Source organism: Doryrhamphus excisus, linkage group LG2 (assembly GCF_037039965.1).
Source record: "Doryrhamphus excisus strain RoL-2023G ecotype Guam linkage group LG2, RoL_Dexc_Guam_v1.1, whole genome shotgun sequence".
Lineage (NCBI taxonomy): Eukaryota > Metazoa > Chordata > Actinopteri > Syngnathiformes > Syngnathidae > Doryrhamphus > Doryrhamphus excisus.
In genome coordinates, this window is record NC_136358.1 from 29,259,364 (window position 1) to 29,285,954 (window position 26,591).

General features: G+C 47.4%; 3 protein-coding genes across 3 annotated transcripts; 1 reads left to right on the forward strand and 2 right to left on the reverse strand.

Moving 5' to 3' along the window:
* Nucleotides 1–465: 465 nt before the first annotated feature.
* acvr2ba (activin A receptor type 2Ba) lies at nucleotides 466–14,540 on the reverse strand. The gene is made up of 11 exons (XM_058062005.2): nucleotides 14,109–14,540; nucleotides 10,991–11,207; nucleotides 10,525–10,640; nucleotides 10,171–10,322; nucleotides 9,948–10,091; nucleotides 9,728–9,871; nucleotides 9,131–9,279; nucleotides 8,941–9,055; nucleotides 7,933–8,071; nucleotides 7,176–7,306; nucleotides 466–6,770 (listed from the first exon to the last, which is right to left on the reverse strand). The coding sequence occupies exons 1-11, from the start codon at nucleotides 14,158–14,160 to the stop codon at nucleotides 6,576–6,578; spliced, it is 1,554 nt and encodes a 517-aa protein (XP_057917988.2). The 5' UTR covers nucleotides 14,161–14,540; the 3' UTR covers nucleotides 466–6,575.
* Nucleotides 14,541–17,969: 3,429 nt separating this feature from the next.
* On the forward strand, nucleotides 17,970–19,364 carry ly97.3 (lymphocyte antigen 97, tandem duplicate 3). The gene is made up of 4 exons (XM_058061658.2): nucleotides 17,970–18,027; nucleotides 18,219–18,294; nucleotides 18,998–19,120; nucleotides 19,213–19,364. The coding sequence occupies exons 2-4, from the start codon at nucleotides 18,228–18,230 to the stop codon at nucleotides 19,317–19,319; spliced, it is 297 nt and encodes a 98-aa protein (XP_057917641.2). The 5' UTR covers nucleotides 17,970–18,027; nucleotides 18,219–18,227; the 3' UTR covers nucleotides 19,320–19,364.
* Nucleotides 19,365–19,502: 138 nt separating this feature from the next.
* Nucleotides 19,503–24,930, reverse strand: rheb (Ras homolog, mTORC1 binding). Its single transcript, XM_058061657.2, has 8 exons — nucleotides 24,602–24,930; nucleotides 23,532–23,603; nucleotides 22,783–22,850; nucleotides 20,968–21,050; nucleotides 20,831–20,887; nucleotides 20,697–20,744; nucleotides 20,305–20,386; nucleotides 19,503–20,187 (listed from the first exon to the last, which is right to left on the reverse strand). The coding sequence occupies exons 1-8, from the start codon at nucleotides 24,651–24,653 to the stop codon at nucleotides 20,095–20,097; spliced, it is 555 nt and encodes a 184-aa protein (XP_057917640.1). The 5' UTR covers nucleotides 24,654–24,930; the 3' UTR covers nucleotides 19,503–20,094.
* Between the last annotated feature and the right edge of the window lie 1,661 nt (nucleotides 24,931–26,591).

Sequence of the window (26,591 nt, forward strand, 5' to 3'; positions counted from 1 at the left end):
AGGGAATTGATTAGCGTTATCATTTATTCACTGCTAAATCAAAGAGACAATAAAATTTGCATGAATTCTACGCTGTTCAAGCGGCCGACTAAGAAAAGTGTCCAGAGTCAGAGGAGTGGGTCAAACGCTAAAAATATGTGTGGAGTACCCCAGGGGTCAATACTGGGACCAAAACTGTTCTACGTGAAAATGATGAATGACTTAAAGTTGGTATTATTTGCAGATCATACCACTAGCGTTTGTTCCAGAGTAAACAGAACAAGAACAAGTTACAACAGAGATGGCAGAGGGTGGAATCGAACTCGGGTCTCCTAGCTGTGAGGCCTGCACTAACCATTCTCCACCATGCAGTCATCCCTGATCTTATTGAACAAAAAAAACTAAGTATATTATTACATCTACTTTCGTTTTATTTTAATATTTAATGTAATGAAATACACATGTATATGATCATATATGACTATTGTGGTAAATCCAATTGTATAGTCTATAAAATGTGACCTTAGTGGGCGTGCGTGACAAAATGACTCCATGAAGTCGGTTACTCATTGTATTTATTTTTCATATAGAAAAAAAGATGTATTCTCCTCTAGTTTATATTTCTAAGCATTCTTCAAACTCACGGATAAAGACGGCATCCTCGCCGCCGCCATCGCCACGTAAACAGGGAAGAGGTCATTCACACCAGGAGAAATACCAGGTCTTTGCTCTCAGACTCACGGGACAATGATTTCCATCCAAATAAAAAGGACCTTCAACACGGACATGAGACACCACAGTCAACAGGAACTTGAACAACATATTTTTGGATTCTTTTCAAGCCTTAAACTGGATTTTCCTCCTTTGAATGATTTCTTTAGGATATTGGCGTACGGAAACAAAAACACAACTTTTCAGGAATACTTTCAAAACAAAATGGCACCTCCCAAAGAAAAGTCCCAACAGTCAATCCCGGGTGGACACAAAGTGGGGCTGCTGCCAAACTGGTCCAGCAGGGTCCTGGTCATTCTCTCACCCTGGACGCGGTCTACCGTCAACGGGGCCTGACGTGTTGTGGCGTTCATGCAGGTCTCCGATCGTGGCTTGGGACCAGCCCATAGGCCCGGCTATATAACCGGAGCTCCAACCGGCCCCCGCCCTACCCCCCTACCCGGCCCCCGGAGACGTTCATGTGATAGACGTGGTATGATGCCGCTCACTGGACTAACAATGCTGGCCTTTTGCAGAGACCAGGCCACTTGCAATGAACCGTGACAACATGACAACTCGTCATTACCTCAACTACTGCCAGTACATATACATACATACATACACGTACATATACACGTATATGTTGTTTTCCACAGGGGACTGTTGTGTTGTTTCTAGCGAGGTACTGCGTGAGGTAAGTGGTCAGAAGAGAAGAAGAGCTGTGTGTTTGTAAGACCGCCTCGGGAGGCTACAGAGCTGGCACAATGTGGTGTGGCCGTGGGGACGCCCCACAGCGGTGTTGGACCATCCGGGCACACCGCCAGATAAAACCCAGGTGGAGGAGGATGGTCCATCACAGCTGACCCGGTGCCCACTTTACCCAGTTTGATAGCAAAATGACTATTGCTGTGTTGCAAATATTGCTGGATCCTTGGAATACGTGTACATACACATATAGAGTATATATATATAAATATATATATATGTACACACACACGGTCGTCATCGATGCTTTAGTTCAACCAGGGTTAGAAAGAGGAAATCCAGACACGTGTTTAGGGCCTGTAGCCAAAAACTGAGTACGAAATAATGATACCAAGATACCAAAAAGTCATCATGGCTCCACGGCACGAATCAAAGCACAAGCTGTGCGTCTAAACTACCGACAGCTCAACATCACATCAGCAGGTGATTACTGGAGGTAATAGTGGTCAAAATGGCCGCCGTCGTCGTCGTTCTTGCTTTACGTGCCAAACACACGAGTGACCAGTCCACGCCGGCCAACTCCCAGGAAACAGAAACCAGGAGCCACCCGAGCCCGGTTGTATGAGCTAAATATGACTAAATATGAGCAGGATGGGAACCTGATCATATTTCATATTTGAGATGTTTTGATGCTAGCTGGAAACGACACACGCTAGGTTTGGTAAATGGTCATACAATCAATGCATCCTCATCTACAACAAGGAGTCCAAGACAAACTCCATGGTTAATTATTCAGATGTTTTTTAGAAATTAATGTTAATTAATGTTCATTTAACAAGAAAACTCTATACTTATAATTATATACACACATTCATATGTTTATGAGGACTGTCAAATGATTAGCAATCTAATCAAATGCATCCCTTTTCAAATGATTAATCAAGATTAATCACCAGTCGACAGTGAAATGCGTACTTTATGAGGAGACTAAAATGGATTAGAGACGATATACGTATGTACCTTTTGTGTACTACGTCAATTTCCCAGGATTTCTGGCATACTGAAAGGCAATGAATAGTACTTCCGCAGTACAAGTTACGTTGGTGAGAAGTAAGAATATGTACTTACTGTATGTGTCTGTTTATTTCCAGTACACATATGTGATGTTTGGAACGTCAGCAGTACTACAGCAGTACTACAGAGACGTGTTTGAGTTGGAGATGCTGTACCTACGTGGTATTGGAACTGCACTGCTGATGTTGTATTCATAACCGAGGTGGCCATGATGAATTATATATACGACATAGAAGTGGTGTCGTAATGCATCATGTAAACAATGAAGTGGTTTTTGGGTTTACGAACGTTAGCAACACCCCCCCCCCCTTTTCATCCAATAAAATGAGAACGCACGTCGACACTTTGAACCATCCACCATCTTGTGTCATTTCCAGCTAGATGGTGAATTCCATCACCAAACTAATAAAGACTCTGATCAATCATTTTGGGTTCAATGGTGTCCCCCCCATCATCTATTTACATAATCAGTGTCTCTTCTTGGGTGTGTATATACATGCATACATACGTACATACATATATATCAGTGCTTCTCAAAGGGGGGGGCTTTGATTTTAGTTCAGCCCTGCCAACATGTACACATTCATAGTACTCAACATGCAATGTGACTTATGTTCTCCATTTTGTTCCATTCTCCAGGTTTCAGTACAGATACATGAATGGGGGGGGCATGACAAAAAAATTGAGAAGCACTGATTATGTATAGATAAATATATATATATATACATGCATACACACACAGCATGGACACTGACAACTGCTTGGGTTGTAGTTGGGGATAATAAAAAAAAAAAAAGAGGGCAAAAGGATAGAAAAGAATGGAAATTGAATGAAAAACAATCTCCACAGACAGGACTAGTATGCAAATACTTAAGACAAGTTGATACACATGTAGAAAAAAAGCCTGAGGTACTTTTGTCAGAATATCTGAGGTCAGTCTGGAGAAGAGAAACCATCGGAGGGCTCACCCCTTCATCGTCATCATCATCATCATCATCATCACGGACGACACAAAGGACACGAGGACATAAGACGCCACGTCATGGATGGTGTATATCCACCAAGAATACAAATCCTTGAGTATCCTGGAATAGTCACAGCAGCATAACAGACATTCAGCAACGTTTCACGTCAGAAGGACATGGAGCACTCGGCACCCGCGTCTTCACTGCATCGGAGACTAAAAGGCAAACGTCTCCTTGCATCACACACGCACGCACGCACACACACACACACACTGAGGTATCAAGAGGGGGAGAAAAGTGGCAATCTGTTCCACACGAGGCCAGAATGAAAATAATAACAATAATAATAATACTAAATGAAAGACAAGTCGCTTATGCTCCAGTATAGTGCTAGCAGGGTTAAAAAGCAAAAAGTCCAAATCCAAAACACACCAAAGCCGTAGCCAAGCCCACAGTGATGGTGGGCGGGTCTACCGTGGCTGGGAAGGACAAAGTGGGAAAAGGCTGCAAGACATCAGGACGCCCAGTGGGACCACAAGCGATCCCATAGACCGGAAAAAATGACATTTAGAATTCCTAAATAAGCTGGAAAACCACAACGGAAATGAAAAGCCATTTTTTTTTTCATTTTCCAAATTATTATTATGTTTGCAGATTATTTTTGTCATGAATGTCATTGTTAATATTTGGGAAAAGAAATATTGTAATCAAATATAAGCTTAAATACTGGCTGGGACTTGTACCGACTGTCAATCATTTATACTTGAAAATATAAAAAATAACCCAATATTCCAAATCATTATTTTAAAACATTTTGGATTATTTAAAAACATTTATGATGATTAAAATCCTTTTGGATATTTTTTTCTGTTAAAAACGTCAGTTGAAAATATACACCGCTCAAAGAAAGAACGCAAAAGCGAGTCAATCACAAGTGGGCTACACCAATTGCCGTGGGGGGTACGTGAAGAAAAATGAAAAACAATTGTCTCCAATTATGAGTGTGCCTGAATGCCTCGCAGTGCAAAGCGAAAGGAGAGAAGGGGCATTGAGCCTTGTTGGTTATATGAACTAAGAGGATTATTTCCTGCATTGAAGGGGAACTTACATAACTGACTTGTATATTAAGCTACAGCGGTATTATTGTTTTTTTTATCTGGCGGACTAACACAGCGCCTCGCTAATCGCTAATCTCAGCGTCATCCACAGACACAGAGTGGATAGCTAGCCCTCCGTTTGGCTACCAAGACTCAACAAGATGCTGGTTTGCCGTCAGCATTTTGACCTGAGGACCGGAGCACACGTCTCGTGCTGGAAGACACGGCCATCCCAAGGGGAGGGGACATCCCAAGTGTTGTTGACGGAACTAGCATAAGTATGTGGACCAGTACACCCAGGAAAAGGGGATTGGCTAGTGTTTTAAATCATCCAAAGGCAAGATACTGCAACTATGACGTATTATGTAATAAAATACAGGTAGATACTGCACCTATGACATATTATGTAATAAAATACAGGTAGATACTGCACCTATGACATGTTATGTAATAAAATACAGGTAGATACTGCAACTATGACATATTATGTAATAAAATACAGGTAGATACTGCAACTATGACATGTTATCAGTGTATGTGTTGATGCATTATGACAGCATGGATATCAAACCATGCGATGTTTGTAGAGGGTTTTTTTAGAGGGCTTCACATTTGAAATAGGTGTCTCCCAGTGCATGGTTAGCTAGCTCGTATGAACTGGTTTTCTGGTGTAATAATACACAGAAAACGGAAAGAAATATGTGTTCATGTTTCACATAAGGATTGGGGACGATGGACAAAATTCCCCAAAAAGTGCACGCCCCCTTTAAGAGTGTTTCAGCTTTCATTTCCGGCGCAGCAGGGGTTATCGTTATCGTTGGTTATGCTGTACGGTTTTGGTGCTTCCGATACTGCCTTGTCGTGACTGAATGGGTTGGAAACGCCAAAATGAATTGCGATCAATATTTCTAGTTAATGAAGATGAAAAGGGTTATGATTCTGCAGTGTGCAGGAGTAGAGGGTGCAATGCCTCCTGAAGGGTTTGGGAGGCACCGATGTAGAATGGAAATAGCTCCATGAAAATCTCTCCAATCATCTTCCAGCCCTTTGCCACTTTGTCCTAGCCAGCCAAAAACAGACAAATCCACCCAATCCGACTGCTAATGTATCCACGCTCTGACCAATTATTGACGTAACAGTACATTCACTCGATGGTCTGCCGCCCACACGGTAGAAATGAAGCCTGTGTAACATTGCAACTCCAGGCAGCATTGGTCAATGCTCCCGCCACTGGCAAAGGAGTAAGCGTGAATTTCTACGCAACAAAGCAATGACAAATGAGTCCGGGACATTTCCGTGACAGCTAGCTTGGCTCTCCGCTTGGAGATAAAAGCTCCTACAGAAGCCTATTGGATACCTGAGAGAGGTAGTTCCCCGAGGGAGCACCACACGTGCCCCCGACATCTCCGACAAGTCCAAATGTCTCAACAATAATAATAATAATAATTCGAACAACGATAATAATAATAATAATACCAATGCTCAGCACCTATTTAGCTCCATAAAAAACACTGTGCTCCATTATTTTACGTTTTGTTTCTCTTCTTCTGTGTTGGGAGAGAGGCATTCACGGCCTTAAAATAAGGGAGCACACCAGAGTTTCAGAGAAGCTTCGACCCCTGAGGAAGATGAATATATTTTGTCTAAACAGTCTCAAAAAACGCATCCTCCCAAGGTTTGGAGCTGAAGAGTTCAGTTCATTTGGCTGCTCGTGACCACACGGGGCGGGGGGGAGGACGTCAAACTAAACACAAAAACTCATGAGGTAATTCAAGGGAAAAAAACAAGAGCGACTCAAATGAATTATGAGGTAATGACATGTACTGTTGCCGTCGCATAGCTTATACTACTCCCCAACTACAGCAGAAGGATGTGTTAGTTAGATGTAGAAAAATTAAAAAATGCCAGTATCGGGATAAAATAGCAGCTGCATTCAAAACGTGATAGTCTTTTCTTCCTCCTCTACGTTGTTATTATTAAATATTCACGCAAAAAAAAGGGCGCTCGGGAGGCAAAAGATGGTACCCGCCGCTCCCGCCCCCGTTCAGGTACTGGACTCTTTGGGAGGTAGGTCCTCGTTGGTGAGCGACGTCACGATGGAGACGGGGCCGTCTGAGGTAGTGCCGCCGGTGGTCCTGGTGATCTGACCGATGCGCTCCTCCACGCAGCCGGCCGACAGGCGGGCCTCGGCGTCGTGGTCCCAGCATTCCTCGATGGTCTCGCACAGCTGACTCAGACCCTGCCGGCCACAGACAAGTTCCAAATGTGACCCGTACATCAACAGTGGCGATTGAAAGACGCTGTGTAACAGTCATACAGGTTTCGACAGGGGGGGCCAAACATTTCCAGCGAGTGAAAAACCAAAGGGTGGTTTTGTTATATTGTAAATATCGTCAAGAATATACTGTAATATATATTTTCTAAAAACATGTAGATTTACTCCATAGTGTACGTCTAGAAAAAAGGGCATGTCAGCTTTGTATTATACACAATGTTCTCCCCCATTCTTGCAGCACTTGGCAGGGTGTGGCGAGTTTGAGGCTGGCGATGTGATCATCACAAACACGTAAACGTATCATTTGTGGAAAACCACCCACCCCAAAGGATGCAGACACCCTGACACTTCTCGTGTGTGTCTACTCACAGGATGTTTGTGCCAGCAGTCCTTGATGACTGGACGCATTTTCTTGTGCACGACCACATCCTGCAGGTCCTCCAGGGATGGATGCTGGCCTATCTCATCCTCAAACGGCAGCATGTACTCACCCACGGTACCTGACGAGCGGCAAGAAGACAAATTCATTATGTGGACTAATGTATTGTAAACCACCACACGGATCAATGGACTGTATTTTGATTTGTATAAGACTCACTGGTGTGGAAGCAGCACCCACTACATTTAGAGGCAATTACAGATTTGAGCATATAAGCCGCACATGTCCACGTCATACCAATAGGAGTTTAGAATGTGAAAAAAACAACTATTTTAACGAGGGCTGCTCCAATCCATCAGCCACCGATCTGTATTGGCCGAGATCAGTGAAAAAGGATGCTATTGATTTTGGTTGCTTTAGCTGACAGTAGCTAAAGCAGGAGATTCCACACTGTTAGAACATAGCCATGAAGTCGCTGAAGACACTAGTAGCAGCTAATACACTAATACACTGTAGCTTAACTCGTTAGCTCGTCTTAGCATGCCAGTTTGACTATTCTCTGCTTCCAACTTTGCGGGAACAGTTTGGGGAAAAGTTCTTTTCCCTACTCACTTTGGGTTACACTTAGTTTATGTGGGGGGAATCAAACAACGGTCTGACCTGAGCAGTCAAGAACATAAACTAATCCTTTGTTTATTGGATCAGCGTGAGGAAGCGTGACCTTTCCCCCACTCGTCCTGGACTCACCGTCCGTCTCGGTGCAGCGAGACACCAGCTCCCACAGCACCAGGCCCATGGCGTACATGTCGATCCTCAGGAAGGAGTCACGCTGGAAGTTGATGGCTCCCTCCAGCACCTCTGGAGCCATGTAGCGCCTCGTGCCCACCTGAACCACAGGAAGTGGGACTCAGACATTTGCAATTAGGGGCACACACATCCTTGGCTGGCTTTCCCATAGCAGACTTCAGGACTCAGTTGGGCTGTCAGTCATGACCTTGTCCCATCATTACAGAACACATCACAGCAACGTTCCTGACGTTTGAGGCTTATTTTCAGTCGTCCTGTTTATGTGATGTGTGGTGAAAGTTGGCGGTTAGAATACCTGCACCAAGTGTTAAAGGGACAGTTCTCCACAAGAAAACAGAAAGATACATTTCAAGTGTAACTTTCACTTTGACAAATGTAGCCATACTATGTTTAGCCCATCCATCCATCTTCTATGCTACATCCTCATTAGGGTTGCGGGGGCATGCTGGAGCCTATCCCAGCTGTCTTCGGGCAGGAGGCGGGGTCCACCCTGGACTGGTGGCCAGCCAATCCCAGGGCACATATAGACAAACAACCATTCACACTCACATTCATACCTATGGACAATTTGGAGTGGCCAAAGAAGCTAACATGTTTTTGGAATGGGGGAGGAAAGTGGAATACCCGGAGAAAACTAGTCTTCCTTCTCTTTGTGCCACTATGGGTAACATAAAGAAAGGTCATCGTCGGCCATCTGCATGCGGCCTTTGGAGCTGTTCTGTCCGCTATTGTTGTTGTGCAGCGTGGGGGTAAACATTTAATAACGGGGAAGATCATACTAATTATACGACGTGTCCACATTGCAGGCACAGGTGCTCGTTCACAAACAATCATGATCTTTCTCCAAGTTGGCTGCTTGAGTGAGCAAGTGCACTGGGGCCACGCTGCCGCCCCAAATCAAAGGAGCCAGGTCTGATGGACATGGCTGGGAGCGTGGATGTGAATTACCTGGCCATGAGTATCTCCTGGAGGTTTTCCTGGTTCGAAGCGGACAGCCAGCCCAAAGTCTCCGATGACTGCCGTCAGGTCGTTTCGGAGCATCACATTCTTACTCTTGAAATCCCTGAGAAAATGTCATTGGCTTGTGTTAAGTTATCATTGTGCATTCTCAAGGTATATGCGCTCTGCTCCTGCCTACCTGTGCGCAATGGTGGGTTTGGGTGCCTCCCCCTTGTAGCTGGGAATGTCCTCATGGAGGTAGGCCAAGCCACGGGACATGGTCTCGGCTATGTGGCACAGCTCGCCCCAGGTCACAGTGTTGCCCTTAAGGTGATCAGTCAGCGACCCCTGAAGGAAACAAGACATCCAGCACAGGCCATTTCTATTGGAGTGCTCCCCTAGAAGGCAACATGATGTAGTACTGGTCACCATCTGGCTGCTAATGACCTTTCACCTACACAAGTCTTAATCCACTAATTAATCAGTCCCCTGAGCCCATCCAGAATCTTAATTCATCTTAGCAAGCCCTTTGGGAGAGCGTTAATGTGTCCAACTTTGTGAGAACAGTTTGGGAGAGACCCTTTGTGTCCCCAGTGCACAAAGCAAGTCCATTATTAAAGTCAGTTGACTGTCCGCTGCGGTTCGGCGCCGCCCAATAAAACGCAGGAATTAATAAAAGCGATGATTGGCTTTTCCAGAGGTAAACAAAAGCCCAATATTGGAAAATAAAGAGCAAGCGGTCTGGTCCCCGCAGGGCTCCTATAGGCTTTAAGGTATGCTATTTCTGTGCGCTCACCCTCTCATGAAACTCCGTGATGAGCCACAGCTCCGTCTCCAGGTTGGCTCCATGCTTCTCAGCAGCAATGTAGCGCAGGATGTTCTCGTGCCGCATGCCCGCCGTCAGGAAAATGTCTCGCTCGTTTTGCCACGACTGCTTATCCTGCGACATGGTGGGTGTCTGATATTATGCCCCCGTCCCGTTTAAAGCGGGCGCCGTGTGCAACGGCTTGACTCACCTGCACTGGGAAAACCTTGACGGCAACGTATTCGCTCATGAGCTGGGCTTTCCAAACGCAACCGAAGCGCCCCCTGGCTTTGATTTCCAGCAGCTGTAGGGGTTTCAGACCCATCAGGGGGGAGGGAGGAGTGGGTCCGGGGTCCTGAATGACAAACGATTTTGTTCTGGGGGGCTGACAAATACGGCTTAAAAATGAGTGGAGGGCCCAGGACCCGTCTCACCTCGCTGAGGTCCACATGGCCGTAGGGGGGCTTACGGTGGCGGTACATCCACAAAGCCAGGATGATTGCCAGGGAGAGCACGCAGAGAGGTAGCAGGGAGTAGACCAGCACGTTGAGCATGGACGGCACCCTGGGTGGAGGCCGGATTTTGACTGTCAGGGAAGAACAGAACACGGAAAACATTGGTATCATTGTTGCGTCACCGTGTGTCAGGATGCTCATCTCCAGCTATCTCGATGAAGACATTACAAGAGCCAAACTAAAGTACATATGGACATCATGTACATAGCAAAGCTAGCTTCCCCAGCTACTTTATGCCGCTTTGCCAGGCGTGGGATGCTGTTTGCCCCTCACCTCGGTTGCCAGCGCCAATCATGTCAGGGAGGTGGGTGAAGCGCTCATTGCAGTAGTTGCCCTCGCAGCAGCAGAAGAAGACCTGAGGGTTCTCATCCATGGAGACGCATTCTTGCCTAAAGCGAGATGACACACACAAACACACACCTGCATTAATAGTGCTCAGATGAGTAAAAACATGGACACCGGAAAGTTATCTCGGCGAGAATATCATGCTGAAGTCTGGCTTCTAAACGTAAGCCAGCTGTAAAGACATCTTGTCCTCCAACTAGCTGAGCTAAATTCAGCATTTTTTTTCATGAAAAAATGTGAAAAATACGGGGTATTGATATTGATATTGATGCAGAGTATACAAATGCGCCATTAGCCACTCTGTCGGGCAACCGACATGAGGCCCGTGAAACAAGCGGAGAACCTTGCAGCGCACTCCCGCTGCATTCAGAGTAAAGGTCAAACGGGACCTCACCTGTCGTAGCAGTTGAAGTCATCCAGCCAGCAGCCTTTCTTCACAAGCTTGATGGTCCCTGAGGAGTTGAGCCAGGAGGCGTAGCAGTGCAGCCGCTTGTCTTTGTCCTTGTCCTTGTCATCGCAGCGCTCAAAGCCACTCTGGTTGGTCTTCTCTGCGCGCCAGTTGTCATTGTAGAACACGCACTCCCGGGTCTCCGCCTCGCCCAGACTGTACCCTGCGAAGACGGACAAGACAGAAGGCGGGCCTCGGTCAGCACGGCGCCGTCATGAGCCGGACGAGGCAGAAGCGAGCGTGGCAGACATATGGCGGAGGATCCACACGGCGCTGCGTGGGAAGCTTCCCTGAGCCGAGCCTCCATCATCGCTCTGGAGCGGCGCCAAGTTTGGGAGCCCTCTGTAGTGAAGAGTAGGTTCCTCTGGGCAAGGGAATTGCTGGTGAATAATCCAGCGTGTGATAGGATCTCTTTAAACATTTAATTAGCTGTGCCACAAATATATCGTGGAGTAGTACACCAGACGCTTCTATAGTAAGTACAATTCAGGGCAAATCCCTGGAGTGCTATACATCTCAAGAAACAAACGTAGAAACCAGCCTCTGATGCACGTTCTATGTGTAATACCTTTGCCTCGGGCATTTACTGTCTATTATCGCCTCATTTAGGTGTTTATTTAAAAAGAGACGCTTGCATGTAACAAACCAAACACTGGCGTCAAACCGCACTGCCAAACTGGCATTTTGCTGGTTTTTATTCTGTCTGTCGGCTGTAGCGTCGAAGCACCGCTGACATGAAAACGGGGAGTCAAATTTTGCACCAAAGTAGCATCAGAGTGGTAAAGGAAGTCGGCCTGCTTGCCAGGGTATTCCACAGCCTGTAAGTCAGCAGGGGCGTCAACATTAGCACTTTGGATACAATACCGATATTGCAGCCTTGAATATCGATCCGATACTATAAATCACACATACTTTTAGGACTTATTTTGTAGTGTGGAATGTGACAAAGGCTCGGTTGCCGCCCCATGGCAGTTTCATACGGTTGCAACATCTTTGCGCTGCTGCACGGCCGACGTCACTCTGGCTCCTTGCTACTTTGGTAGCAAGCTAGCAAACGCTGCTGTTGTGATCACATGGGCCCCATCCATCTGCTGACGAATAGACGTGTTGGAGCAAAGTCTGGAATGGACTGCTCGCATCAGAACGCCAATAGTGGAGATTTGACATGCAGGTCGATATAACCCTATATTGTTTTTTGCTGATATCAAATATCAATAGTGGATTGGGACGTCCTGATTGGTAAATATTGTGTATATCGTCACACGCTGCCAGGCATCTAAGTCTGTAATTGCGGGACGCTGTGTCACTGTGTTTCAGCCATATCCCACTTTACTGGGTTCTGTATAAAAAGGCACACGCAGGCCCAACCTTTGGAAATAAGGCTGAATAAAATGCAGTAAAAATGGTTTTGTGTTTTTGAAGAGGACACAGGTAGACACGCTTCCATTGCAAAGTTAAATGGTGCATTCAAGGACCGTGGAACAAGTCACAGTTCGCATTAAACATGGAACAATTGTGGGATATCTATATATTACTTTTTAAAATAAAACAATGGCTCGGGCATCGAGTCCGGATGCCTCCCGGTGAGGTGTCCGGGCATGCCCAGCCAGGAGAAGGCCCCAGGGCAGACCCAGGACATGCTGGAGGGATTACAGGTATGTCTAACAGCTGGCCTGGGACGCCTCGGTGTCCTCCTGATGGAGCTGGCCGGGGACTTCCCTACTGAGACTGCTGCCCCCGTGACCCAGACCAGCGGAGGAGAATGGAATCATGTTATAACATTATGAGGCTATAGTATTTATTTTCATATATATTGACAGTGACAAGCAGCCCTTTGAGGGCAGCCATAGATGCAATGTGTCCCTCACTGAAAACAAGCTGGCCACCCCTGATCTATAAAAAAGTGACACACAAATGAACGAATGGACTTGACTCAAATGTTTGCCAGTTTCTGCTGTAATGTCATGTAATGAAATCCCTCACAATTTTATCAATTTTATGTATCAATAATGTCACGTGATGGCACCCCTACTTGCACAAATTTAGTTAAAGTTAAACCAAATGGCAACATAATGTCAACAAATGATAATAAGCACATTCCGAATTGACACAATGAGGCAAGTAAAAAGCTTGTCTCTTTAAATCCCTTCCTATAGCAGACTGCCCTCACCCCCCCCCCCCCATTACACACACATACCATCAGCTGTCCAGCAGCTAACAATGGAAAAGAGACAGCGGATGCATCCAGTTAGCAAACATTGCACCAGTTAAAATGATTGGGATGTTTTGTTGGGACTGATGCTCAAAAACGCTCCGTTGAGACAATGGTCACGTGACGAGGGAGGACTTTTACTACAAGATCCCCAACCCCCCCCCTCACTGTGAGGCTTTAGACCAAAACAACATGGATTCCTCTTCCAACATGGAAGAGGCTTACTTGCTGCTACATCCAACCCTAATCTATAAAAGCATGCATTAGACGCATCCACACACGGAGGAGGCAGCTGGGCTCCACATCTTATTGTAGTCATTCCATGGGATGGGGGAGGGGGGCTGACAAGGGTTGGGGGTGCTTGGAGGTCCGTATGCTCCAAAATAAAGAAGGGGTCATAGATCAACGTTGGAGTGGAGCACATTATTGGAGGTTGGGGCGGAGGGGGAGGCAAGCAAACCTCACTTGTAATTTCACTTGCTTTATAGTCAATGTAAAGATGGAATATGGCCATTTTGGACAAAAACAAGGGTCCCCCTTTCTCTCCGCTCTTTACGGTCCAAGCAAGCATGAGTTGAGGTGGAGCTTCTAAGGTTTCAGGATGTTGTTGCAGCTGCTGCTTTCTATTCCTGCCTCTGCTCACAAAGGTGGTGGACGCAACAGTTTAGCATGTTTCAGCTTTATAAAACACAACAAACACCTGAATAAGGTGGACTTGGCACAGGAAGCCCACAAACAAACAGCACACCGATAACAGCGATAGTTTTGAAATAACCGCAAAGGGAAAGTTAGTTTTAATACCCGACAAACTAGCAAACACTTGCGATTGAAGCTAACCTCTCCGCCGCTTACCTGCGCACAAAGTTCCCAGAAGAAGTGAACAAGTCAGCCATGAGAAAGACATGTTCCGTTTGTAAACACAGCCCGCAGGTCCCCCGCCTGGTTCATCAACACCCTAAGCCGGTCCAAATCATCGGTCCGGGGATCAAACCGACCGCAGGCCTCTCCGGTCCCCTCCAGCGGAAGAAGCCTCCGCCAGCCAGCACCGTGTAGCGTGTCGGCCGCCGCCGAGAGCGAAAGAAGAAAAGAAGAAACTATGGAGGCAGGGAGGTGGAAAAGAACACAGAAGAAGCGGTCGAAGCGACTCCGGTGACCGAGGCAGACGTTGTTTTCCGCGGCGCTGCGTCGAGAGGTCGCTGGGGGTTTACATGCATGTTAGTGATGTGTGTCCAAAATGGCGTCCGTCTAAATGGGGAGAGGGCTGCTCGCCGGGAGACCCGGATGTGTAAACACAAAGGGGGAATCCAGGCAGCCTCCTAGCCGGTGACCTTAACGCCACCTCGCGCTTACGACCGAAACGCCTCTCTTTCACCCACGACGCCCTCGTTTCACCAAATCCTTTATTATAATAATTTGCTTTTTAAGTTATAATTAACGGATGTTAATATGCTCAGGTATCATTCCTATCCGCGCGTCTTCTTTCTTTTGCTTGACGCGCACAGCATCCCCGTGGTGCGTTCACGGTCACATTTGGTCCTTTGAATACGACTAGAGTCTGTTCATTTAGCAATGTGTAAATTGGGGCTAGTTAGAATGCCAATGCACCAAAATATCTGACATGATGTCACCAAATACAGATGTTAGATGAGTGAATATCATCAACAATAAGAGCTAAAGGAGACCTATTATGAATTTCCCCCCTTTCTGACCTATAAATGTTGTTATAATGTTGTGGCCATTAAATGGGACAAGTGTACCTAATGATGTGGCTTGTGGGTGTACGGTATTTCACCCCAGTTCTAAAGATCTTTTATGCATAAGTTGGTAAAAATAGCTGGCCTATTTTTGAAGCTGGGGATGCAGTAAGCCAATGCAAACTAATCTTTTTAATTGGTGCTTTCATGTGCAGATTGCAAAGCCCAAATAAAGCCGTGCCATGCCATGCCATGCCATGTTTAATGTTTGCATGTTTGTCACACTTTAACATTTCACATCATCAAACTACCTTAAATATTAGTCAATAACAACACAATGAACACAAGTCTGACCGCCACGCTCATAAAGCCAAGAGACTAACCGGCCACAGGTAGCCGGCAGGTAGCCGGCAGGTAGCCCGCCTACTGCCAGTCAGACGTGGACTGAAAGAAAAGGCAGAACACAGATTATGACGGATGATCTACTTCTAACACCGACATTGCCTGTAAAGGTTTTACGGGGTGATGGTTTTACTCTGGAACAGATCATTCCATATAGAATGGGTGACTAGCATTTTAGAAACCAAACCAAAATGGAGGTCAAGCTTTGTGTTCTTATTGTAATCCTAAGAACAACGATGGATGAGTATTGACAATGACCTCATCGGGTCCGTACGGAAGGCGGCCAATTGCATTACCAGCATGTCACTGATGACTCCTGGTAGTCAAGCCTCCTCTCGCTCCGTCTCTGATGTCACGCACTCAGCCAATCAGGCGGCAAATGGCCCGGGAATAAGGTTAGCGTGCAGGTAATGGAGCTTGAACAAGTGGCTCTGCGTGTAACCCGAGACAACGCGTGTCCTCGTGAAGCCAACGGGCTAACCTCGCCAAGATGGACGCTCTGTTGTCGAGGCGCTTGCCAGAGAAGAGGGCGCACGAGTGCTGATTAAAAGGTTCCGAGCGACCGTGATGAGATGCTGGGAGGGAAATGAAAGAGCCGCCAGGGCCGGATGATGCAGTGTTGGAAAAAAAGGTGCAAGTCTGAGAGAAGGGGGGTGCTGGGCCAGCCACTACTCGGGGGTGTACGCCCAAACGTGTTTTGTGGGCCAGTGAGCTGAGTTGAAAGACAGTGTCAGATAAAGTATGGAGTACTTGCTTGCTTTGCACACGTGGTAAAGTCAGCAGTACATATTTTATGATGATGGTTTTATGAATCTGTAGGCGTAGCGCTAATAACCAATTAGCCCTAATGGCGCTAATCACCAATTACTAAGAACCAAGCCATAACCTGACCAGGACCAGATGATGTCCAGGCTTTCAGCTTAAAATCAGCTATGAAAGTGTTCCTGTTTGGCTCCTTGACTTATTTGGAGATGGCGTCCATTTATTGAGAACCTACCAGGTTCCAGAGGGGACATGGAGAACAAAATGATGATATTATGGATCTAAAAGCGAGACAGATTTTCGAAGAACGGGATACACTAGATATGCTCACACGAGCACCAGTATTGGATATGAAATATTAATAATTAGGGCAACATTAGCAGACATCAAAAAACATCACTGCAGTCCTTGTGTGAGTACTCATGTCAACACTACCATCTAGTGGTCACGATGAAATACTACAAGCCATAAAAGAATATGTACTTACTGTAAGGGATTTTAAAAATTCGTTTTTCCATTTTTTTTGTCCATTTTCATGGGGCTCTGCCTCACCAGCCTCATCAGCCAGCCTTAGCAACCTCACCAGCCTCACCAGCCTCACCAGCCTACCCAGCCTCACCAGCCTACCCAGCCTCACCAGCCTCATCAGCCAGCCTTAGCAGCTTCACCAGCCTCACCAGCCTCACCAGCCAGCCTTAGCAGCCTCACCAGCCTCCCCAGCCTACCCAGCCTCACCAGCCTCACCAGCCTCATCAGCCTCACCAGCCAGCCTTAGCAGCCTCACCAGCCTCACCAGCCTACCCAGCCTCACCAGCCTCATCAGCCAGCCTTAGCAGCTTCACCAGCCTCACCAGCCTCACCAGCCTCACCAGCCTCACCAGCCTCATCAGGCAGCCTTAGCAGCCTCACCAGCCTCACCAGCCTCACCAGCCTCACCAGCCTCATCAGCCAGCCTTAGCAGCCTCACCAGCCTCACCAGCCTCACCAGCCTCACCAGCCTCACCAACCTCACCAGCCTCACCAGCCTCACCAGCCTCACCAGCCTCACCAGCCTACCCAGCCTCACCAGCCTCATCAGCCAGCCTTAGCAGCCTCACCAGCCTCACCAGCCTCACCAGCCTCACCAGCCTCATCAGCCTCATCAGCCAGCCTTAGCAGCCTCACCAGCCTCACCAGCCTCACCAGCCTACCCAGCCTCATCAGCCTGCCTCAGCAGCCTCAGCAGCCTCAGCAGCCTCAGCAGCCTCACCAGCCTCACCAGCCTCACCAGCCTCACCAGCCTACCCAGCCTCACCAGCCTCATCAGCCAGCCTTAGCAGCCTCACCAGCCTCACCAGCCTCACCAGCCTCACCAGCCTCACCAGCCTCACCAGCCTACCCAGCCTCATCAGCCAGGCCTTAGCAGCCTCACCAGCCTCACCAGCCTCATCAGCCAGCCTCACCAGCCTCACCAGCCTCACCAGCCTCATCAGCCAGCCTCACCAGCTTCATCAGCCAGGCTACCCAGCCTCCTCCGCCAGAGCAGCCGTGCCCTGGTTGCAGGTCCCTGGTGTAATCCTGGTGTAATGCTTCGTAGAGGAAGTAAAGGATTAAACATCACCTTTGCAGACATGGTGGAGCCATGTATTGTATCTCTGTATGATGAAATATATCATAAATAAATACATATATCATTAACCGAGCATATTTGCTCAAGGGCCGGCGCACAAAGGGTACACGCGTCTTGCATAAGGCCACTTCATTGCCAAGCCACCTTTTGACCCCTGAACACACAAACGTGGACAGAGGGACCACCCACTGGGATGGTCACGTGACAGGAACACATATGGACAGCTATAAATATAGAGGGGGGGGGGGTGTGGGAACGGCGACGGAATTCCGCTCACTGACTGGCAAAGATCGAGGAGTGAAAGGTACAGTATGGGGGCATCCAAAGGTGTTGTAAATATGTCAATATTTGATGCTATGTTACCTTTTGGATTGGAAAAGTTCATCTACAAACGCTTGTTGGGAAACCAGGACGTCGCCGACAGCGTCAATCAAAAGGAAATTTATGATTGTTATTATTGATCAAGGCCCAACTGATACGGATGTGATTGTGTAGGTATACCTAATGAAGTGTCCCGTGGCAATGAAGTTGTTCCTGTTGGCCGTCTGCCTCGCCTCGCTGCTCACGGCAGGTGAGTGTCACTCACCCCCCCCTCCCCCACTCCACAAACACCGCTTCTACCTTGACCCCCCCGGCACAGAGGGGCCGATCCTCAGGAAGCCATCGTCCCAAACCTGGGAAACGTGGAAGGATGGGAGCGCCACTTTGGACAACAACTTCACACGTTGCCTTATTCTGTTGCTGGTCATTATTACATATATATATATATATTATATATATCATATATATGATATATATTATATATAATATTCCCCAAATATTTCACCTTGCTTGAACCATATGTACACATGTTATGTATGTACATAACATGTACACATGTTATGTATGTACATAACATGTGTGTTCATTCCACCACAGGAGATATGTCAGGTTACACATGCCGGTATCGGTTGATATCGGTATCGGATATTGAGAGTTGGCCAATATCGGCAAAAAGCCAATATTTCTGGTAATTATTAAGATAATTCTGGTAATATGATGAACGCCGAGTGAAACGTTCATAAGTTGGCTCCACGTGGTCAGATCTTCATCATACTTGGTACATATGACCAAGACACCACCCCGAAGGTCTCCATAGGACGCATCCTAAATTAGTGTGGACGCCACCTACTGGCAACAGGATGAAGTTGGCCATGTACTCGCTCAATGTTGAAGTGATCTTTTACCCTTAAATGGTCATGACTCGATTCCCCGGGCCTGGCGCCTCTTGTCAGGCAAGGCTCTGGACTGCCATCGCTGCGTCCCCAAGAAGGCCGGAGGAGATTGCGAGCTCAGCGTGGAGACGTGCAGACCCGAGAAAGATGGCTGCGCCGCTGCCAGCTTCCTCAGCAAGCCATGTGAGATGATCCCATCCCATTCCAGTCCCAGTGCGCCACGGCCAGGTCATGTCGGCCATTGTTTTGAAAGTCTCCTTCCTCTTCCTTTTTAGACGGCCACTACCAGAAATGCATGGCTCTGTCAGACTGTCACATGCTGAAGATGAACGCTTTCATCAACATCACGTGTTGCGACAGTGACATGTGCAACGCTTGGTGAAGAAGCCGTTTCCATGGTTACTAAAACCTGTCAAATAAATTGAAATGCGCAAAAACCGAGTTGGGGTCATTTGTCGAGATATCCATGGTGTCGCCGTTATCCTTGCTGTGATCACCTGTGGTGCGTTTGATGGCCCTCGTTGTTTCCGGCGCCCCCGACGGAAGAGTCCACACGGGTGAGCGCTTACATAACCACTTTTTGCTTTAATGATTACAATCAAAAACATTTGTACAACATTTTCAACTTTTAGAAAATGGATGCAGAATTCATGTTTGAATTTGTCTGCCATTTACTGCTGTGGAACGAGACCAGTGACGACCGCATTGGAAACCAGTAGACAAAAGAAATACACCGGCCCCCAACGCCTGGCCCCCCACCACCATCACCTCTAGTTGCGGTTCTTATCGCCAGACGGGACGACGTTTGTTGTGATGCGTTGCTGTTTTGCATCAGTTGAGTACAAAGCACAGGGTGGGCTGGTTTTACTGGTGGTGGGGGGGGGGGGGGTTACTGGGATTAAATTCATGATGGCCACTCGTCCTGCGTCGATACCAAACACACACAAAGGAAAACATGGATGACAAATAGGAATCAGGAATACTGATAAATAATTGGGGTGTTCAGAGCCAGAAATAGACACTATTGGGTACTTAGGTGAGTGGGGGCGGGGCGGGGCGGGGCAGGGGGTGGAGTCAGCTGAGGTGGAGAACTGGCGGCTAGCCTTCAAGTAAACGGGATATCCCAGTGCAGTGTCCTGTGTGGCCGTGGGGCGCCTCTACATCATGGAGCAAGACGTCTTTCCGGGCTGCACGCCGCCATCCATCTTCTCCGCCTCCAGGATCATCCTCCGGAAAACCTCCACGGCGGTCTGCGTACGCAATCACAGGGCCTTTCCCGTTACGACGTTACAATGTTTATTAGCATTTCAGTGACTGACTTATCGCTTGTTAGATGACAACATCATCATCTGACCGTACGATCCTACCTGGTTCTCTTTGGCCGAGGATTCCATGAAGGCAGCATTCCAGGAGTCGGCCAACGCTTTTCCCTCCTCGCAGCTGATTACCCTGGGGGAGGAAGGAGGCTGGGTCATTGGGCCGAGCCACGACATCGGAATAGGAGGAGGTACGCATCGCTAGCCACATTAGCCTCCTCACATCATATCTGGATGATTGGCTGCAGCCAATCCCAGGGCACATATAGACAAACAACCATTCACACTCACACTCATACCTATGGACGATTTGGAGTGGCTAATTAACCTAGCATGTTGCATGTAGCATGTTGATACATGTTGATATTTTAGACTTTGGATACAGCTTAGGCGTATCTAATATTGTGACCAGCGCTGTGGCCCGGGCTGCTAGGGGGACGTACCTCTCCATATGCAGGTCGTTCTTGTTCCCGACCAGCATTATGGGCACCCTGGGGGGGCAAAAGGGGACACTTAGACTGGTTTGGTGCCGCTTGGCAGCCCTTGCTAGGACAACGTGAGAAGAAGCCGTACTCACTGAACTTTCCCCACCATGTCCAGCAGCTTCTCGTGGATGACTTGCACCACTTCGAAGCTGAAGACCAAACATGAAGACCAGATGTTAGCCGTTTATTAGCCACGGTGCTAAAAGGGCAACAGTAAAAGTCAATGTACCTTTTATTGGAGGTGACTGAGTAGACCAGGATGTAGCCGTTGATGTCTATGGAGTACGTCTGAGGGAAGATGGAGTACTCATCCTGCACAGACGTCACATCCGTTTGCTCCATCAGATTACACGTTCAAGGATTTCAAAGAAAAACTACACTTTTACCCTTAAGTCCCAAAATGGTCCCTCACATAAAAGTGAAATATGGAAATATTTATTTTGCACTTTCACCGCATGGATGTTTTTATGATTATTTTAATATACTATACAGACATGACCAAAATAGCTGCAATTGACCTTTTGCACATTTGGAGGAGGACTTTGGACTTGGACTTTGTTGAAAAGAAGAATTCAAGTGAAAGAGGCTCTTTATCAGCTGATCCAAACCAGACTCAGTAACGAGTAGCTCCAGCGTTCTTGGTCATCACCTGAAGAACGGCTTTGGCCATGCTGGATGGGAGTGTTTCCAGGAGGCTACTGGGAACACTGGTCCCAGTGGTGAAGATGGCTTCACCAAGGGCATCTACTGTCTGGAACGTTTATCAACTTCCCTGGCCATCCATCCCCAAATGTTCTCTATGGGATGTCAATCAGGAGGTTCCATTTCTTCTCATCAGAGAATCCAACTTTTGTCCACCTTTCAATGTCCCGTGTTCGATGCTCCCTGCAAAGGAGGGCCGCCCCCCCTGTCTTGATGGACAGCCCATGGGATCCCCCAGGTGTGGTTTTTGTTGGGATCTTTCCACAAAGTAGAATGAGCGTCTTCCTGCGTCCAAGCTCAGCAGCCATGGCACGCTGGCAGAGGCCTGGCTGATGGAGCTCCACCATCCCACCAGCTTCAGGAAGAGACAGCTTCTTAGCTTCTTAGCTTTAGCATCAGGAGGGCTGGCCGTGGCAATGCCTGACAGGAAAGGAGAACTTGGAGCAGATTTGGGATTCCAGAGCCTGTGGCCTTCAACGTTTGATCAGGTGAAAAGGAACCCATTTGACTTTATTATTATTTGATTCCACGTTCCAAATGTTCCTTCCTCTCCTCATATTGGAGCTCTACTTAAAACCTCGTTAAGGTCCAAATGTCCAACTATTCCTAAGCTGTTGATCAGGTCTGTATGTATACTGTATATTCATATTTTATTTTAGGAGGACACCTGATTGACATCTGAAAAAAAGTCCAGCCTTGACTAGCTAGGTCAATCATCTGCTATTTTTACTATTTTTGATAATTAGAGACAATGGGACCAACACGGGTCCAGGGGGTAAGGCGCACACGTACAGTGGGATGGAAGCGTTTGGGCACCCCTGATATGCTTTTCAAGAACGTCCACATTTTGGTCCACCAGGCCTTGAGGGTTTAAAGGGGTACTTCAGATTTTTGGACCCCGCTAAGTTGCTGGGGCCGTTTAAGTCAAGACTTTGACTTCCCAAAACGCTATGAGGGAGCACCGCAGCCATCTTGTTTACGTACGCGTTCTACAGGGGACGAAGACGCTAACTGAACTATTTTACATTTACATTAGAACCTGGAACTAGGATTTGAGGTTTTTGGGGGATTTTAGGTCCAACGTGAGCTGAATAAATGAATCCAAACGAAAATCTAACCAGTTCCTATTGTGACGTCTGCCTTCACAAATAGAAGCCAACGCGTTCCATCAATGCAGTCTACTTCAAAATGCAAATGCAGTACTTTTACTTTTGTGTGAAGTGCAAATGTCGAAGTTTTGTGACTCAGAATTTCTAAATGCTTTGCTTTATGGATTTCTTATGGATTCATCATGGCTTTATCATGGAAGTGTACGGAGCTTGGTTGCAAGTGCAGCCCATACCTGTCCTGCTGTGTCCACCAGCTGAAGGTGGTACTCCTGGCCGTTTATCGTGATCATTTTAGTGAACGCTGCAGGGGAAGAAGGGAGAAGAAAAAGAAGATAAGACTCTGACACGTCACCCGCGCTACGGCGACTTGCGGTCGTCTTCTGAATCCGCCACTCGCGGATCCATTCCGAGCGGGTTCATCTGGTGCAGGAACATGGACATCTTCTCCGTCTCTACCCACTGAGGACGCTGGCGGTTCACTTGAAGCGCTGTGAAGTTATTTATAGAAGCGCACTATGCCAGCAAACGGGTGAGGTGGGCCTTCAGGCAAGCTTTGGACGGGATTCCCTGGAGTGTCTGGGAATGTACATCTTCTCTGCAGGACTCTTTCGCTCAATAATGCCCCCTTTGCATTTATTTAAAGCCCCCCTCCTATGGAAAAGCCACCTCTTCATGATGCTCCAACAATATGTTGGCGCTTAAACGTTGGCTTTTCAAGGACAGACCCCCACTTCCTTATGGACATCCTACCGCCATAGCCTGATGAACCCGCCCTGCGGACCACTTCTAGAAAACAGGCTTTGCTACATGTCTTAAAATTCATCCCGGCCAACATCGGCCCTCTCCAGACGTGAGATGAATATGATCATTTAGTTTCTCCTGGGCAAATATAATAACTATGATGTAGCACATTAGCACACATAGTAGCTACTGTATGCTACTGTTGCTAATGTTGATGTCGGGACTTGGACAAAGTACTTACTGTTCTCTATTGTCGGGTCGTAGGAGTCCACAAACTGGCCCTCCACGAACTGAATGGTCAAGGAAGACTTTCCTGTAAACAGCCAAGAGCACAGGGAAGAATCTTTAGACAACCATAACGTATCCCACTGGGAATCTCCACGTGTGTGCGTTTGTGCATATGGGTGCTGATGTTACACAACACGGGAAAAAAGGCGGGTTTTAGGCAGTTTGAAAGGTGCTGTTGGTTTTGACCTTAATTGGACCCCGTAGTCTGGTACGATTCACTACACAGGGACCCGATTCCTCAAATAGTGGCCTCGCCCTGCTAGATGGCCCAATTACCTGCAGGATGAATAAACACCACACATGGATGGACCGCCAAAGAAAACCTGGAGTACGACATCTTCATCATGACTGACAACACCTTTTGGAAAAGATGCGGGTGGCATCTGTAAAGCTGAAGTTGCGGGCAGAGCTTAAAGGGAAGAAAGTTAGCAAAAAGCTAACACGGCGTTGAGCGTGGACTTATTCTATGGGGGGCAAACTAAACAGTATGATGTCGAGATGATGACAATACAATATTTATGCAAAACGCTCTTGTACACATGACATGACGCCTTTACTCCTAACCAATGCCTGGTGCCCTCTGCAGTTGAGTGAATGCACATCTTGGCCACTAGATGCGCAAATATTATAGAAACGTATCTTTAAACACACCGTAGCGTTAATGTAGTATATAGAGTATGTACAAATATGCACCCAAAGCATTGGGCCTCCATTATTGCTCACTTCTTCCTTTCTTTCTTTTTTTTCCGCATCCCAACTGCGCCTGTTTGGCGTGGTTCCGGTGACATAACCTTATGGGCCAGTCATGCGTCAAATCCAGCAAAGCTCGGGTGTTGCCGCCTCGTTCGATGCCTCTAAAGAAGACGGAGATGCTGAAGGCTTAACGGAGGTCTTCCAGCCGGGGCCGCCCTCACCTGGCGGGCCGAGCGGGGATGCTGTGAGCGCCTCGCCGCACATTCGACAAGCCGAAGCCGAGGCCCCGGTTCCACCCACCAACCCCAGCGTCGTCCGATCGCGGCTCACCTACGGATCTGTAGCCGAGGATGGCGATTTTTCGTGACTTGGGCTGCGGCATGTCTCGCTCTGGTTATCGCATCGAGTCCTCCGGGCTCGACCGCAACCTCCAATCGGAATGGCACCCGGATCCAAGGAGCGAGCGCGGAGACTGGCACATACAGCCAGCGGCAGCGATGTCAGCGATCTTCCGCTGCGTTGTGACCGGGAGACGGTGGCCCACCGCCGGGTGGGGGGGAAATATGGAGTTTATTTCAGGTCATACGCGGAAAGCGTGGAGGAGCTTCGGGATTTTCGATAACTGCGTCACTCCCCTTCGCGTTGTAATGAATTAGTAATTACAGCTAGGTTCTCATTGGTTACACGCCCGTGGAAGGCGTGTCGTGAAGGCAGTTGTAAGACTCTGATTGGGCAACGTAGCTGCTCGTCCACTTACAGTAGCCGAGCAGTACGACGTGATTGGGTGACGCAAACATGTGACGTAGAGGCTAGTGGAGTCCAATGTCGTTCACAGCTTTGGGGTCAGGAGGCAGAGACGCTGCAACGATGGCGACGTCATCTCGTATTTATTTAATTGACAATACATGGCCATCTTTTGGGAAGAATTCATTGTCAGCAGGTTTGTAGCCAATGAGTACATCCAAACAGAGTCCCGATAGCACCTTGCTATCTTTGCTATTACAGATTGCTTGCCATCATAAGAAAATAAAGAGTCTGCGTGTATGTATATGCGGTATATGAAGGAGTACGCACTCGGGCCACCATAGCAACCAATTTACGACTATCGTAAAACTGTCGTAAATATTATCATCGCTATTCATCATTTATATTGATAATATATTTATATTTATAATAGAAGCAGTAGCAACACCTTTTGGTTCAAATGACTTGACACTGCCACTTGCTAGCATGACGGTTTGCTAACAGAGCAAAAAACAAATAAAAGTAATGCAGTGTGTTGTCGTGACGACTATTCACCACTAGATGTCTCTACTGCACCACCAAACAACCCACTCAGCACCAGAAGAGGTCTTAAAAAGCCTGCTAAATGAGTCAGATCATCAAACAAATGTAAATTTCCTCAATGACAACACAAATAAATAATTTAAATGATTCATTTTATTAAGGGAGAAAATAAACATTTGAAACCTACACGGCCCTGTGCAAATAAATACATAGTGAAATAGAAATCACCAATCTATGTGATTGTTGTCCTGATTGGAGCATCCCCAATATATGCAGACATACTCGTACACGCAGCATATGTCGACGACCTACACATCCTAATTACTGTTTATTTCCGTCTCTTGCTGTTGGACTGTGAAACCTCCCTGGACCGTCTAATAAGAAGCCAAAGCCCCAAAGCGGCCTTGGACTGGACCGCAGCAAGCCAGCATATAAATCAGACAGCCGTTGCACAGCGATCATTTGGGCTGATAGTGTGACGTCCATTATGCTGAAACACCCGCTTCTTAATATAACCGTGGCTGGAAAAGCACGCCGCAGGCATGCGGCGATACCGCAGGAAGTGAGACCACAATTAGCGGGTTAAGCCGGCAGGCAGACGGCAGTGGAATTCCAGGCAAGGTGCTGAGAGGATGGCAGTCCTCTTTGCTTTCCTCCACTGAGGTCGGCCTCTTGTTGATCAAATAGAATAACAGACAGGTGCGTAGGAGGTCAGCATGTCAGCAGGAGACCGCTCGGACCGCTCGGACCACTCGGACAATGGCTACCATAAAAACAAATCGTCAGAAAAGGCTGTAGGCCGCCTACCATCGCCACACCACCAAACCAACACACACATAGATAACATGGCGATGACCAGGAACGCGTCGCACTGGTAACAGCGGTAAGGGATTAGCATCTGTCGACAGGGGCTGACCCCAAATGGCCACCCCTCCACCCCATCCTGGCAACAGGTGCGTGACTTTAGTAAAGGCCTTAATCCGGCCTCGCTGACATGGTATATTAAAAAGTGTTGGCCCAAACAATAACCCCC

Coding starts and splice junctions, on each gene's coding strand:
- acvr2ba (XM_058062005.2), bottom strand. CDS start 14,160: ATGTCTTTCTCATGGCTGACTTGTTCACTTCTTCTGGGAACTTTGTGC. Junction 10,641..10,990: donor GACTTCAACTGCTACGACAG/GTGAGGTCCCGT, acceptor ATCTCGCTTTAG/GCAAGAATGCGTCTCCATGG. Junction 6,771..7,175: donor ACTGCTGGCACAAACATCCT/GTGAGTAGACAC, acceptor TGTGGCCGGCAG/GGTCTGAGTCAGCTGTGCGA.
- ly97.3 (XM_058061658.2), top strand. CDS start 18,228: ATGAAGTGTCCCGTGGCAATGAAGTTGTTCCTGTTGGCCGTCTGCCTC. Junction 18,295..18,997: donor CGCCTCGCTGCTCACGGCAG/GTGAGTGTCACT, acceptor GCCTCTTGTCAG/GCAAGGCTCTGGACTGCCAT. Junction 19,121..19,212: donor CAGCTTCCTCAGCAAGCCAT/GTGAGATGATCC, acceptor CTTCCTTTTTAG/ACGGCCACTACCAGAAATGC.
- rheb (XM_058061657.2), bottom strand. CDS start 24,653: ATGCCGCAGCCCAAGTCACGAAAAATCGCCATCCTCGGCTACAGATCC. Junction 23,604..24,601: donor CCTCGGCTACAGATCCGTAG/GTGAGCCGCGAT, acceptor GGCTGTTTACAG/GAAAGTCTTCCTTGACCATT. Junction 20,387..20,696: donor AACGACCTGCATATGGAGAG/GTACGTCCCCCT, acceptor TTCCTCCCCCAG/GGTAATCAGCTGCGAGGAGG.